The sequence below is a fragment of the Amphiura filiformis genome, chromosome 6, assembly GCF_039555335.1.
Source record: "Amphiura filiformis chromosome 6, Afil_fr2py, whole genome shotgun sequence".
Classification (NCBI taxonomy): Eukaryota; Metazoa; Echinodermata; class Ophiuroidea; order Amphilepidida; family Amphiuridae; genus Amphiura; species Amphiura filiformis.
The window spans coordinates 69,002,379-69,016,847 of NC_092633.1; the positions used below are offsets into that span (position 1 = coordinate 69,002,379).

The following is a 14,469-nucleotide window of genomic DNA, read 5'->3' on the forward strand; positions in this document are numbered from 1 at the left end:
AGCGAGTGATATTTAGTTTCTATGGTGAGTGGAAAATCGCTCGCTAGAAATCGAGTTTGGGCGAGCGAGAGCTATCGCTCGCCTCAAACGGCAAGGCCTGAACAAAGATGTTTTAAAAGTACTGATATTTCCATGCTATCTTGTGTAGTAAGCTTACCAAGGTGCATACATCGGTAATTGGCAAAAATCTGGTAGTGAACCCGGAAGTCGTCATTACTAAGTTAATAGTTCATCATTTCAGCGTGGGTTTTAAGCTTACCTAATGATTTTAATGTGAATTATCGTTCTAAAAATGACCTCTAATAAACGCCCCCCCCCCCCTTTGAATTATATTTTGGTCACAAGCAGTCAATAATCAAAGTCATTTATACCATTATGTTTTTTCAGATTCTGCCATGCAAAACAGCAAGTGATCAAGACTACACATAGCTATCAAGTTGTGGACTGAATGGACTATGTTATTGTGGGTAATGTTGAGAATAAAATACCATAAAGGATATACCAAGAATTAACTGATGAACCAATCAATAAAAGACCAAGTTTGCTTAGAGCATGGTGCTGCTTACCCAGACTGTAGTCATGGTTGAGTATCAAACCATGGTAACCATTCTGATTTGATAGGGACTGTCCATGTGTTATGCTTTCTTAATGTAAAAAATACAGACGGCTTTCCCAACATGAAATATAGGGATTGGCCAGATTTAGGAAATGAGGACAAAGAAATATCATTCATTATTAAATTCTTACGCATATACTTAAATTGTGCCAAATAAAAATATGTCATTGATGGCATCAAGTAGCCTCATCTAGGTTTTGAAAATGTTTGATCTACGAGTTTTGTAAGGCTGCTGTGATGATGCCTCCTGACAAGACTTGAGTCTACTGTGCAGATATCCGACGACTCATTTTAACAGGTATGTCTAAGCTGTCCCAGGACATGCAACTTGATTCCACAGATCATGCAAGGAAATCCAATTACACCATATGTTCACACAGGTTCAATATTTTAAAGTGCCTATATGGTGCTCGGCAGGTAAGGGGTAAGCATTAGTTATTGGTGAATTGATATATATGACATGTGCAAGTTCCAAGTTGATTTTTTAAACATAACAGAAATCGCTGATTACGATGACCCAGAGTCACCCCATAAACATTTTTAACATCATTACCAAAGTTGATGGTAGTTTTTAAACCCTTTGCTCAAGGTCTTACCAAGACTGGTCTAATTTTGAGCATTGGGCCATGTATGTAACACTGTGTTTTCCCATTTGATGAAGTGTTTCAAACAGTTTATAGCAAATTTTATTTCATTTTAGAACAAATTTTAATAGTTTTTTTCTCAAATCGAAGAGGTAATGACAACAATAATGATGAATTATTTTAGCTTTTAAAGCGATGTTGATAGTCTTTGTGTAGTCCAGATTACATTCAAATTTCTGCAGTGTTTAAATAACACATTTTATCATACATGGGCATTTTTTAATAACTTATTATTTTAGTAGTGGTCCATATAATTATGTTAGTGACACTGTATTACAATTTGTATATCCCCATGTTGGTGATGGACAGGATTTAGACCTACGTGTATTCACCCCTTGCATGGTTCCGCCATATTGGGTAGAGCCACTTTACACAATGTTATATGACTGGTTTAATTGAGGCATGTTGCCAGATCGAGGCTCTATCTTCAAATTTGATGACCATGCAAGAAGTGAATCGTTGATAAAAAAGTATAGTCAATAGTGTGTGTATGTATTTATAGTTGTAAATTGCATTTTTTAATTAATGTGATTTTCAACCAAAGGAGAAGCAAGTGGTTCTCTGCAGTTTGAATCTTGTAGAAACAAGAAAATAAAATGTTACGATGGATTCAATAGCAAATGAAAAAGAACCAGTGAGTGGTAGATTTTTCAAATGAGTTTGGGGCGTAGGTATGTATTGATTACAGTACAACTTTGGTTATCTGGCCATTTTGGCACAAAGCAAAGTGAAAAATCCAAAGAAGCAAATTACAGATAATTCTGAATTGTTTACCACCGTTTTTGTGGCATTTAATGTTCGCAAAATTGATACATTTTCTTAAAGGCCTTAATAATTGTTGGCATGAAAATTTCTGGAATCAATGTATTTGTGAAATGTTCATGCACACAAGTATTTCATGCTTTACAGTATATCAACCAATCTCTTGGAGCATAAAGTTGCAGGAAGTTCTTGGAAGAGAACTGGTTTTGTTGTACAAGATGCCTTATTAGTATCATTAATTGACAGGTGCTTCAAGTTTAAACATCTATTTATTGATTGCCAGCTTTTTAGATTAATTTGGTTTTATCAACTTGGTTTAGTATTAATTATCATGTCTAATCTTAATTGGTTTTTATCAAAAGATTTTCCACATTGTATAAACTGTACCAAAATATAATATAAACTGATTTCAAAATTTTGAGATGAAAAAAGTGTTAATAGCTGTAAAGAAAAAGTAAGAATTTAGTTAATTTTACACAAGAGTGTTTGTTTAACTTATGTAACAAATTAAGAATTTTGTTTTCAATGTTCCAAGCATGTAAAATATTTCCCCTCTTGGCAAGGTCTTGGATCTATTTTCAATTTGTACATAAAATGATTTGATGTTTTACATATTTTGCAATGAACATGTTTAGGAATGTTGTCTTTGGATGGTATAATTTCTGGGTCTAACGTTAGACTGATAAGCTCAGCAGCTTGAAGCTCATGAGCTATGGCCAAAAAATAAATGTGTTGTTGTCCTTAACTAACTGACCCTACTTCTTGAGCCGACTCAAAACATTTTAAGATTTTAATTTTTTTTATTTACCATTATATTGTCACATTATAAATGTAACACAAAATTTACATGGCACATATACATCAAATCTGATATTTGCCAATCATGTTTAATAATGTAATTTACAGTATAAATTTGCAGCAATAATTTTACAAATAAATAATTATTTTCTCACTTCAATTCTGTAACACCAAACGATTGTTGTTCCCCATGATGAAAATCCCTACAGTCAGAGCTATGGCTTTTCAGTAATTGCAATTGAATTTCATCGCTGATCACAAAAAATTCTTACCAACCGACTCTGCCTTCCAAAGGGTGGTTGAGGACTACCAAATAATTTGTTGGCCTTATGGTGCATGAGGCATATCAGTCAATCAGTTCACTTTTTAAACACTTTTTGTGCATGCTATTTGATTTTGATGACACTTGCTTGTAGAAAATTCAAATTAAGTTTTGCAAATTGTATGTTGCAACTTGTGAGACTCAAATAGCTGATTTCAGCCAAATTAATTGATTCCTGATATATTATTCCTTAATATACAACATGTGCGAAAGACTGTGTGGTTAGAGATATTGACCAAGTTTTGTGTCAAATCTGATCACTCTACACTAACTGAAATATGAGGGGATGACAAAAAATGTTTTGTCAAAAATGTATGTATATTTACTCTTTGATTTGAAATAATTATAATAATAAAACAATGTCAAACTGATCCAATGCACTGTGGAAGAAAAAGTTTTAAAAAACTAGGGAACTGAAGTGACTTGTATGCATAACGTTATTGGTGCTATCTAGAGATGAGACCATCCAAATTTAATATTCACCAAAGATGATCAACTTTTATTCTGTTATTGTTCTATTTTAATGATAAGAAGTTGGTACTTACCTGCTGACATGAAAGGAATGGATCAAAATATTGATGTTTTATAAATGAAGGGGTGGGGTCAAAGAGTGTTTATGTTTGAGAAAATAACGGTAAAATATTGATGCTGAAAATTATAAATGTTCAACATTTCACAAGTATGTTTGAGGCAGGAGGGAGGGGGTCAGATTTATAGGACATTGTCAATCTTTTGGTTTTGTTCCCTAAAAGATGACATGTGTGTTTTGTTTGTTGTCTGTTAATTAAAACAAACAATATTTTTCTTGTGAATTCCAGTAATTCAACAAAGGTTGTCAAATTTCAAGATAGACAATTAATGTTGTCACGATTTCTGATGCATTCTTTAACATAATTGGGTTATTCCAGTTGAAATCCATACACCCCTACCCAAACCACACAACCAATCACACATTGCCTGCAAGTTTGATGATAATAAGTTTGATAATAATCGATACCATGATTTAGTCAGGTTTATTGCTATTGATTAATGTTGACTTGCTTGATCCAAGGTGTTGCACTGATTTAAACCACTTTCAAAATGTCAAGTTGCTAACAGAACTCCCATTTGGGCAACTTCATGATTTTCTCATCATGTGACCTGCTACTTTTATCAAATTGAGCAGGATTCAACTGTGTAATATTAGCATATGTTATCCATTCCCACAAAATGTGCAACATGTTGGCAGACCTCATTTTGAGAGTTAAGGCCTACAATAATATAAAAATTGGTCTACATTTAGAAAGTTTGCTTCGATGTTTTGGTTGTGGTACCAATAATACTGTCCAAAGCACAAAAAAGTATTGATGAAAAATAATTTATATATTTTGGGCATGCATGATTGTAAAAGTCGTGAAAAGGCCTGTTACATTTACACAATTTTTCCAAAGAACAAGCCAAATAATGTATCATATTTTCAAAAGTATACATGTGCAAAATCAAAAAAATGTATCATTTTAACGTTTCTTTTTTTACTGTACAGCTGTATAAAATACAAACTAAAGTAACATTTTATGATGTTCCTGCTTTTGTGGGAAGGGGTCACATCGCATGTATACACACACTGTTTCTGATACAGAATTTTGCCGGCATATGATGGTTTATATGTTTGCAACCTTAATTGTGTGTTATAATAGCAGGTCATTGTTGAAATCAATTTCCTTTTGAAATAGTGTATATTTGTAGATTTAGAGTATACAGAAGTATACGGGTATGTGTATGGATTTAATGTTGTAATTTTGTTAATATTTGTTGTATTAGAGACTGTTGGGCATGTTTGCAGTACCCTTCTTGGGTTAGTATAGAGAATTATTGTCAAAGCACATGAATTAAGTGACTGACAGGGTTAGAGGCGGATGTAGTGTGCTATATGGTTGTCTTGTCCATATCATGGTTGTCATATTCAGCCCATGTGAGTCCAAAGTCAACCTGATCTTCAGCAACCACAGTTTGTGCATGACAGCCACATATCACTCTGCATCCATCCACCCTGTTCCTGGGTAGTGTCATGAGTAAACACACATCACTAACAAAGGAACCAGTACATTAATACATATACTCATATTTTTCCACAGTGTGTGTACAATTTTTGAAATTGTTAAATGTATACCACACAAAGAGATTCGTCTCTGGAGTCCAGACTCGGGATAGCCCGCGGTGTGTAATACTATAATGCGTCTCATCTCAAGTTGAGAGTAACGCCATGTTAGATTTCACATTACGCCTAATCCTGCCAGGTGTATATACATCCGTAGAGGAGGGATTTGTCTGTATGCTGACGATGCAAGCGCATACAGGGTGTATCAAAATGATTGGTACCCATCAATATCCAATGAGTATGGAGAAGAATGTCCCATCAAAATGCAGTATAAGATCCATCTTTTTGATAGATTGATGTCATAAAAGGTCATTAAACAATAAATTACAGTCATTTCAAGAGGGTTAAATGTTGAATTTGGGAGAAGCAGGCATTTTATTAGACAACAAAGCTGATGGGTACCAATCATTTTGATACAGTCTGTACATGCACTGATAGTCACGCTGAGCCACTCTCAACTTGAGACATGACACAGTATATGGTAGATGTGCCATATTGGATTGTCATGCAAAATAGTGCATCGCCTGCATTTTATCAGCAAAAGCCTGATGAATATCAAAATATAATTTTCATCTGTAAGCTCGAACGTAAGGGTGCGTGATTAAACCCAAAATGCAAATAAAACACTCACTTTAAATCAAACTTTTCGGACACAAAATGAAATAATCCAGTGGTATGCTATTTTTGCCTTTCTGTTGAGACATTCAAACATGGTGGAGTCTATTTGATACTCATTAATTGTTATCATCAGCTCTGAGACTATTTTGAAGTGTTAAATTGGCTATTCCATTTAATATCCACACTCCCCTGTGGAAGATTTCACTGCCATCACAATTCCAGTTGCACCTCACATACGGTCAATCCAGCTGGACATTTTTGTTACAGGTTTGTGTGAAATTCAAGTTGAAAATTGTTGGAATTTATATAAATCCAGTTGAAATTTGCACAAACAATTCAGGACTCAAATTTGGAATTCTTTTTATGGATGAAAATGGTGATATAAATGGTTGAAATTTGGTTGGAATTCCAAAATCGTCCACAGTGGGGTTGTGGTTTTTGAAATGGAACGGTCAATTGTGTTCATGGTTGAGTTTTCATGCTGCAACAATTTTAAATATTTCTGATTGTTCTGTAATTCACTATCTACATGCATTGATCAATACACTATATTATGACTTCAGTCCATCTATATACCTCAAGTCACTGGCACTAGCTTTGAAGTTCAGCTTGTGCTGTGTTAGCTTAGCGTTACTTGGTGCGTGTACATACTTTTATGCGCGAGACCAACGTGCCGCATATGTATACGCAAGAAACCACAATAAGCCAAAGCAGTACATGCTGAACTTCAAAGCTAGTGTCAGTGACTTGAGGTAGATATTTAGACTATAGACATGTTTTTGCACATGTAAATTTACTGAAGCCTGGAAGTGGATTTGCAGAATTAAACAATGTGTACACATGTATTGATGTGAAAGGTACCTTGTGTTCGCCATGACAGTTACATCAATTCCAATGGGCTATTCCAGAAATTGTCATGTAATCTCAAGATGACAATGATAATTTTTTTTTTTTATGTACAAAGTTTCAAATGCACACCTTAAATTTTGGACAGGTAAATCCCACTGTTTCCAGTAGGGTATTCCAGAAATTGTCATATACCCTCTAAAGATGATAAAGTTAAAATAATTTTGATGTGGGATTTCTTGTAGATGATTCAACAAAACTATATGGAGTTTCCCAAGCTATCCATAACATAACAGTGGGATTTACCTGTCCAAAGGTGTGCATTTGATACTTTGTACATTACAAATCTGTGTGCATCTGGATACAAAATGGGATGTTTGTATGAAAGGCATTTTCAAGAAGAGAATTCCCATCCAATATTCGAGGGGGAAATCCCAGTGTCATCTTTAGGGTTGGATAATTTCTGGAATGGCCCAATACAGCTAGTCATAAATACCAGGCATTTGGAGCAGGTGCTGTTGTATAGAGACCTGACTATTATAGGATTTAGGATGGGATTAAAATAGCTTTGTTTTTACATTGTGTAGGGATAAAAGACAAAAGGTACCTTTCTATAACATGTCACACATGGATGTTGCATAAAACTAAGCTACTCAGTGTTCCTTTCATGTGGGTTGCTGACTTTTCCAGTTGAAATCCACACATCCCATATGGAAGACATTACCTTAATCTTCCACACAGGTTGTGTATTTCAAATGGAGTTACCTGAATGGGTGACTCAATTTGACATTCACACTCCCTGTGTGGGGATTAAAGCCATGTCGTCCATAGTGGATGTATGGATTTCAACTGGAATTGCCAGATCATGTGTGGAATATTTCAGCAATTCCAGATGACATGTGTTAATTAATATAATCCATTTTGCCTAAACTGTATGTATGTACATTTGAATCACATTCATGTTGTTGAAACTATGCATTTGTTGTTTTGAAATAAAACCATGTTATTCTGGTTATAAAACATATCAAACCCTTTCTTTAGTATTTTAATGTGTCTAACCAAAATAACCAAATGATATTCAAAGATTAGAATGCCATTGATGTTAAACTGATTTCTGTTCAGATATTGAATGGATATATTTCCTAGGAGCACCAAAGGGAAAAGAGTTTGGATTCCGCCATGATTGCATTCACTCATGCAGGGCAAAAGAGTGTACATTTTAGGACTTTTGACCCCTTAAATGATTTGGAATCAGTACTTCCAAATTAAACAAAAACCACTCTCAAACCTTACTTCATACCTGCCAACTGTAATTGAAATGCCCAAAAATTTGAACATTTTACTGGGATATCTATGCGGGCAGTGCAAACAAAATTGTCCGTCTAAATTCATACTGATATAGTCGGGCTCTCATTCACGCGCGGATGGGAAATAGTGTTCACTTTATGTTTGATACGGTTTCTAGACTGAAATTTTTGCGTAGAACACGCTCCGTAGTCCACTTTAATTAAAAATGTGCCCAAAGTGCTTTTCCCGGGGGGTGCCCCTACAATGGGGGTCAAAATTACTAAAAATGTATTCTAAGGCCAATGGTGGTGATTTTGGTGTCTAAATATATGTTTATGGACATGAAAAAGTCATTTAGACAGTTTACGAAATCCAAAATGGCTTCCTTATGTTCCAAAATTCAAAATGGCGGCCAAAATGGTGAATTTTAGCCAAACTTATTTGAACGGCTTTATCAGGCCGATGGTGATGATTTGAGTGTCTATGAATATGACTGTGGACATGAAAAAGTTATTTACATAGTTTATCAAAATCCAAAATGGCTGCTTATACCAAACAAATTCAAAATGGCCGCCAAAATGCCGAAAACTTATTGAACGGCACTCTCGGTCCGATGGTCGTAGTTTGGGTGTAGGTATATGTTTGTGGACATGAAACAGTCATTTATATTGCTTATAAAAATCCAAAATGGCTGCCCTATGCCCACAAATTCAAAATGGCGGTCAAAATGTCGAATATTAGTCTATATCATTTGAACGGCATTCTCAGGCCGATGGTGGTGATTTTGGTGTCCAGTTATATGTTTGGGGACATAACAAAGTCATTCAGCTAGTTTACAACATCCAAAAATATTGCCCTATGGTTCAAAATTCAAAATGGCGGCTAAAATAGTGAATTTTAGTAAAAATTACTTGAAAGATATTCTTAGGCTGATGGTAGCGATATTGGTGTCTAGGTATATGTTTCTGACATATAGGCCCCTATAGTGTACATGACCAAGTCAATTAGATAGTTGATGAAATCTAGAATGGCTGCCCTATGCTAAAAAATCAAATGGTGGCCAAAATTGCAAATTTTATATTGATGTTATCTAATTATCATATAGACACCCCAGCTCTTGGGACTTAAATTTTGTTTTAAATCTTAAGTCGCCGTGTCACTTATAAATGGAACATAGATGCCCAAAATATTCAAAATGGCGTCATTAAACCAAATGTTAATACTAACTAACACTATAAGGATCACATTTGATGTCCATTGATCTATTATGATTTAAAAAGGTAGTTCTATCTCTAAACCTAGGCACTTGAAGACCTAATAATATGAAACATCATAATGGAAATCATTATAACGCAATAAGTAAAGTGATAAACCCTAGAACTAAGCAGGGAGTTGTACCACCCCAAAGATATTTCATCCGCCATAAAAACACACACGCGTATTTACGTCCAAACGACTTAAGCTAATCGTAAATCCATCCATTGCGCTCATTAGTGATAAAATGTTTGCCCAAGCATCTTACCCGGGGGTAGGACCGACCATCAAAGATGGCCATGGTGAGGCTATCATGATTTTCATTTCACTCTTGTAAAATTATTCCAAGATATATTGACTTTTTACTTGTTAATTAGGTTGAAATAGTCATTTCCTTTTGAGAAAATTCGGTGAAAATCGCACTTTAGATTTAAAATCGTAGATTTTTTTGGCCGAATCTATTTTGCTTATACTTTTGTAGATTAGCCCAATTTTACAAGGGTGTGCTCACATTATGACGTCATAGCGATATTATGACTGAGGAATGTGGACTTTTTTTGGAATCACTGGAGAGAGTAGACCTATAGCTATACTTTGGTACCAAATATAACGGCATATGACGTTTGTAATTGATAATTAGGGGGTTGCAACACCCCACCCCTTTGTAGTCCGTGTTACAAAATATGGCTCAGTAGTTCTAGGGTTAAACTTACACACGTTTCCACTTTTGATCTGTTATGAGTGAAATTAATGTGCTAAAAATGGAAATTATTGTGTATCATCTATCCTTGCTCAATAGATACTCGCCTTTATCAGAAGGATATCAGGTCTTGGTCAATAGTATTACCAAACAAGCGAATGTGATGGCTTTCTTACAGCTTCTAACAAATCCAGCTTTCGCAGTTAACTACTGACTCCAAGGAACAGTCGCTATATACCCCCGGGGGGGGGGGCCCTCAACACAAATGACCATACGGATATGCTCCCCGGAAAGACCCTCCTTTTGGGTTTCGCAGCTCCGAAAGACCCCTATATTTGACCAAAATACAGCTCCGAAAGACCCTTGATTTTGATAATTTCAGCTCTAAAAGACCCAAAAATTGCTCATTCCTCATATTTCTTGTTTTTTCAGGCGATTTTCAACCAAAAAGCCTAAAAAGACCCTTGATTTTGACTTTTCGCAGCTCCAAAAGACCCCATTTTACTTGTTCACAGCCCGGTTTGCAGCTCCGAAAGACCCCTTTTACCCCCGGGGGGGTCACTCCCATTGTGGCCTGTACACCATCCGCGATAATCAACTTTTGAAAAGCACCCTAAACAAGGATTTAACCCTTGGCTAAAACGACACCCTAAACAGGGATTTCATTCCTAACATCAAATTTCATACCCTAAATTTCATTTCCGCGTATTTAGAAATTGCAATTTTGCTACCCTTTTTTTCCAATTTTTCATGTTTTTGACACCCTAAACGCGATACGCGCGGATCGTGCCTACCCACGAAAAACGACCCTTTTTACGCGTTTTCATTATCGCGGATGGTGTACAGGCCACAATGGGAGTGACCCCCCAGGGCTTTTACCGGTACGCCGTCAGCTCCCAAAGACCCACCACCTCAAAATTCCGGGGAGCATACCCACCAAAATTTTTGATGTGCCCCCAGGTATATACCATCATGGTAATTAGCGGCATGAGGTAGAAACGCCTAAAAGTTCACTCCCTGTCCCTGGCAAAGGCTCCTTGACCATGCAGAAAATCCACGAAATGTCATATATCCTGCGAGTAATATTCGTCGCAAATGGCATTGTTAACTGCTTTTATGATTTGTATAAACAGACATATCCTCTCAACTACGGCTGGTTGCTTGAAAACGGCATCCCTGGACTCATTTTAACTCATAACAAATCAAAAGTAGAAACATGTGTACGTTTAACACTAGAACTGGGAACCTGGGAACCAAGGGAGAACAGTACCTGTGCATTGATTGGTCACCCCAGGTTAAATAAATGCCCCTAATTTTCAATTGTATTTGCTACCAATGTATAGCTATGGGTCTTTGTCTATCCAGTGATACCAAAAGAAGTACAAACATTCCCCACATCATATCGCTATGACGTCATAATGTGAGCACATCCTTGCAAAATTAAATATGAATGCACAACCCACCCAAGTCCATACTTTGGCCAAATTGAGTTAAGCATGGAAAAGTGTTGCTTATACATAGGCCAATCTTATGTATAAAAGTTGAACCCAAATCAACCCTCTACGTGGGTCTATTAGCATGTGAAATCCAAAATGGCCTATACCCGGCATGTATAATACACATTTGTTTTTTAGGTTTCTCAAAATCACTTTCGATGGACTTGGGTGGGTTTTGTATTCATGTATTCAATTCTGGTTATTTACAAAAGTATAGGCAAAATTGATCTTCTTCCAAAAATTCTACGAACATGCGATTTTCACCGAATTGTCTCATATATATAAAAGAAATTGACTATTTCAACCAAACTAACAAGTAAAAAGTCAATATATCTTGGAATAATTTTACAAGAGTGAAATGAAACTGTATTTACTGTAGAAACCTATGGTGGGCCTGACCCCCCCCCCCTCTATGATCAATGATCTTTGATGGTCGGACATACCCCGGGTAAGGTCCTGGGGTAAAAATTATATCACTTAAAAGAGCGTACATGATGGATCTACGATTAGTTTAAGTCGTTTGGGCGTAAAGACGCGTTTTTTTTATTTTATGGCGGATGGAAAACCTTAGGGGTGGTACAACCTCCTACGTAGTTCTAGGGTTAATCACTTTCCTTAATTGCGTTATAATGATTATTATGTTTCTTATTATGGCCGATCTTCCCCAGTTTAAAGATAGAAATCGCTTCCCTTTTACGGGATATACAACAGTTGGCCACCTTTTTAAATCATAATAGATCAATGGACATCAAATGTTATTATTTGGTTAATGGCGCCATTTTGAATAATTTGGGCATCTATGTACCAATTACAAGTGATTATATTGTGACACGGCGACCTTAGATTTAAAACAACAATTAAGTCCCTAGAGCTGGGGTGTCTATATGATAATGATGTGAAATCAATATAAAATTTGCAATTTTGACCACCACTTGAATTTTTTAGCATAGGGCAGCCATTTAAGATGTCATCATCTAAATGACTTGGTCATGTACACTATAGGGGCCTATATGTCAGAAACATATACCTAGACACCAATATCGCTACCATCGGCCTAAGAATATCTTTCAAGTAATTTTTACTAAAATTCACTATTTTAGCCGCCATTTTGAATTCTGGACCATAAGGCAACTTTTTTGGATCTTGTAAACTAGCTGAACGACTTTGTCATGTCCCCTAACATATAACTGGACACCAAAATCACCACCATCGGCCTGAGAATGGCGTTCAAATGATATAGACTAATATTCGACATTTTGACCGCCATTTTGAATTTTTGGACATAGGGCAGCCATTTTGGATTTTTATAAGCAATATAAATGACTGTTTCATGTCCACAAACATATACCTACACCCAAATCACGACCATCGGGCCGAGATCGCCGTTCAAATATGTTAGAATAATTTTCGGCATTTTGGCGGACATTTTCAATTTTTTTGTATAAGGCAGCCATTTTGGATTTTGATACACTATGTAAATAACTTTTTCATGTCCACAGACGTATTCATAGACACTCAAATCACCACCATCGGCCTGAAAAAGCCGTTCAAATAGGTTTGGCTAAAATCCACGATTTTGGCCGCCATTTTGAATTTTGGAACATAAAGAAGCCATTTTGGATTTCGTAAACTGTCTAAATGACTTTCTCATGTCCATAAACATATATTTAGACACCAAAATTACCACCATTGGCCTTGGAATACATTTTTAGTAATTTTGACCCCCATTGTAGGGGCACCCCCCGGAAAAAAAGCACTTTGGGCACATTTTTAATTAAAGTGGACTACGGGAGCGTCTTCTACGCAAAATTTCAGTCCAGAAACCGTATCAAACATAAAGTGAACACTATTTCCCATCCGCGCGTGAATGAGAGCCCGACTAATAGTTGATACATATTTATTTTGCATGAAGCGTACCAAAATTTGCAACTTGTATTATTTTATACCCAAAGCAAGGTGTGCGTATTTAAACATTACTAAGAACAACAAATTTCTTTTAATTCCCCCCCCCCCCCCTTGTCATGGGGAATGCTACTACCAAATACCACTCAGTTCGGTTCATTAGCTCCAATTGAGTAAAACTCACAAAATTGTAGCACTTTAGCCAAAATTGGGAAAAATTCTTCATTAGCTATATACAACCTATAATTTGGCTCAATTTTAATTCACTAGACCCAAACACCTGTCGAAATTTCAGTTCAGAAGCCTACATTTATGCTGGAAAATCAGTTCTCAGTTCCCAAAGTCCAGTGCCCCATGCTACACACCCCTTCCTTGGGGCAGTAATTTAGATATTGTGCAGTTTTTGAGAAATTTTGATTTAGTTGTCTCGAGGAAGGCATACCTACATTGTACTATACCAAATGAAAGGTGAGTGGCACTGCCCAATCCCCCATGATTTTTTGTTGATTTTTTGTTGGTTTTGGATAAATAGTCAAGCATGTGTCTATTTGTGATGGCAAATCTTAATTAATTGGAAGAGATTTGCTTCATTACACATCATTGCCATGGTGAAATCACTTACAGGGGTGTGAAATCTCCTCTTTTAAGCTGAATTCCTCTTTTTTGGAAATTTCTTTCAGGCAAAATTTTAGCTTTTTCTTTCATTTTCAGCCCATTTTGAGCATATTTCAGTGCTTTTCCTCTTTTTTCCTCTTTTTTGAACAAAGTTCCTCTTTTTTCAATAGTGGTCACTCACACCCCTGCACTTACCAACCACCAGATAGAATATTATTGCTTGATGTACCTGGTATCAAAAAAGTGGATATCTTTACTGTTGGCTGATTAAGTTCTCGTTTAAACGTCTAACCGAAAAAAATAACACAATTTGATAGACATGCAGATAGTAGTAGCCATATTCTTTGCAATTTTATTCAAAATTTACACATAAAAGCAATCATGCACAGTAGCAAATTGTCAACATGATTTCATTTTATCACATTTTAAAAATATTAAAATACATTTGACAGGGTGAAAAATACTGCTAATA

At 36.0% G+C, this 14,469-nt stretch overlaps 1 protein-coding gene across 1 annotated transcript in view; it reads left to right on the forward strand.

The window, feature by feature from the left end:
- The window catches only part of LOC140155922 (retinoblastoma-associated protein-like), a 32,687-nt gene extending 25,695 nt beyond the window's left edge, over positions 1 to 6,992 (forward strand). Inside the window, 1 exon segment of the mRNA XM_072178941.1 lies at positions 388 to 6,992. Within this exon segment, the coding sequence (XP_072035042.1) occupies positions 388 to 413 (26 nt within the window). The 3' untranslated portion in view covers positions 414 to 6,992.
- Positions 6,993 to 14,469: the final 7,477 nt, after the last annotated feature.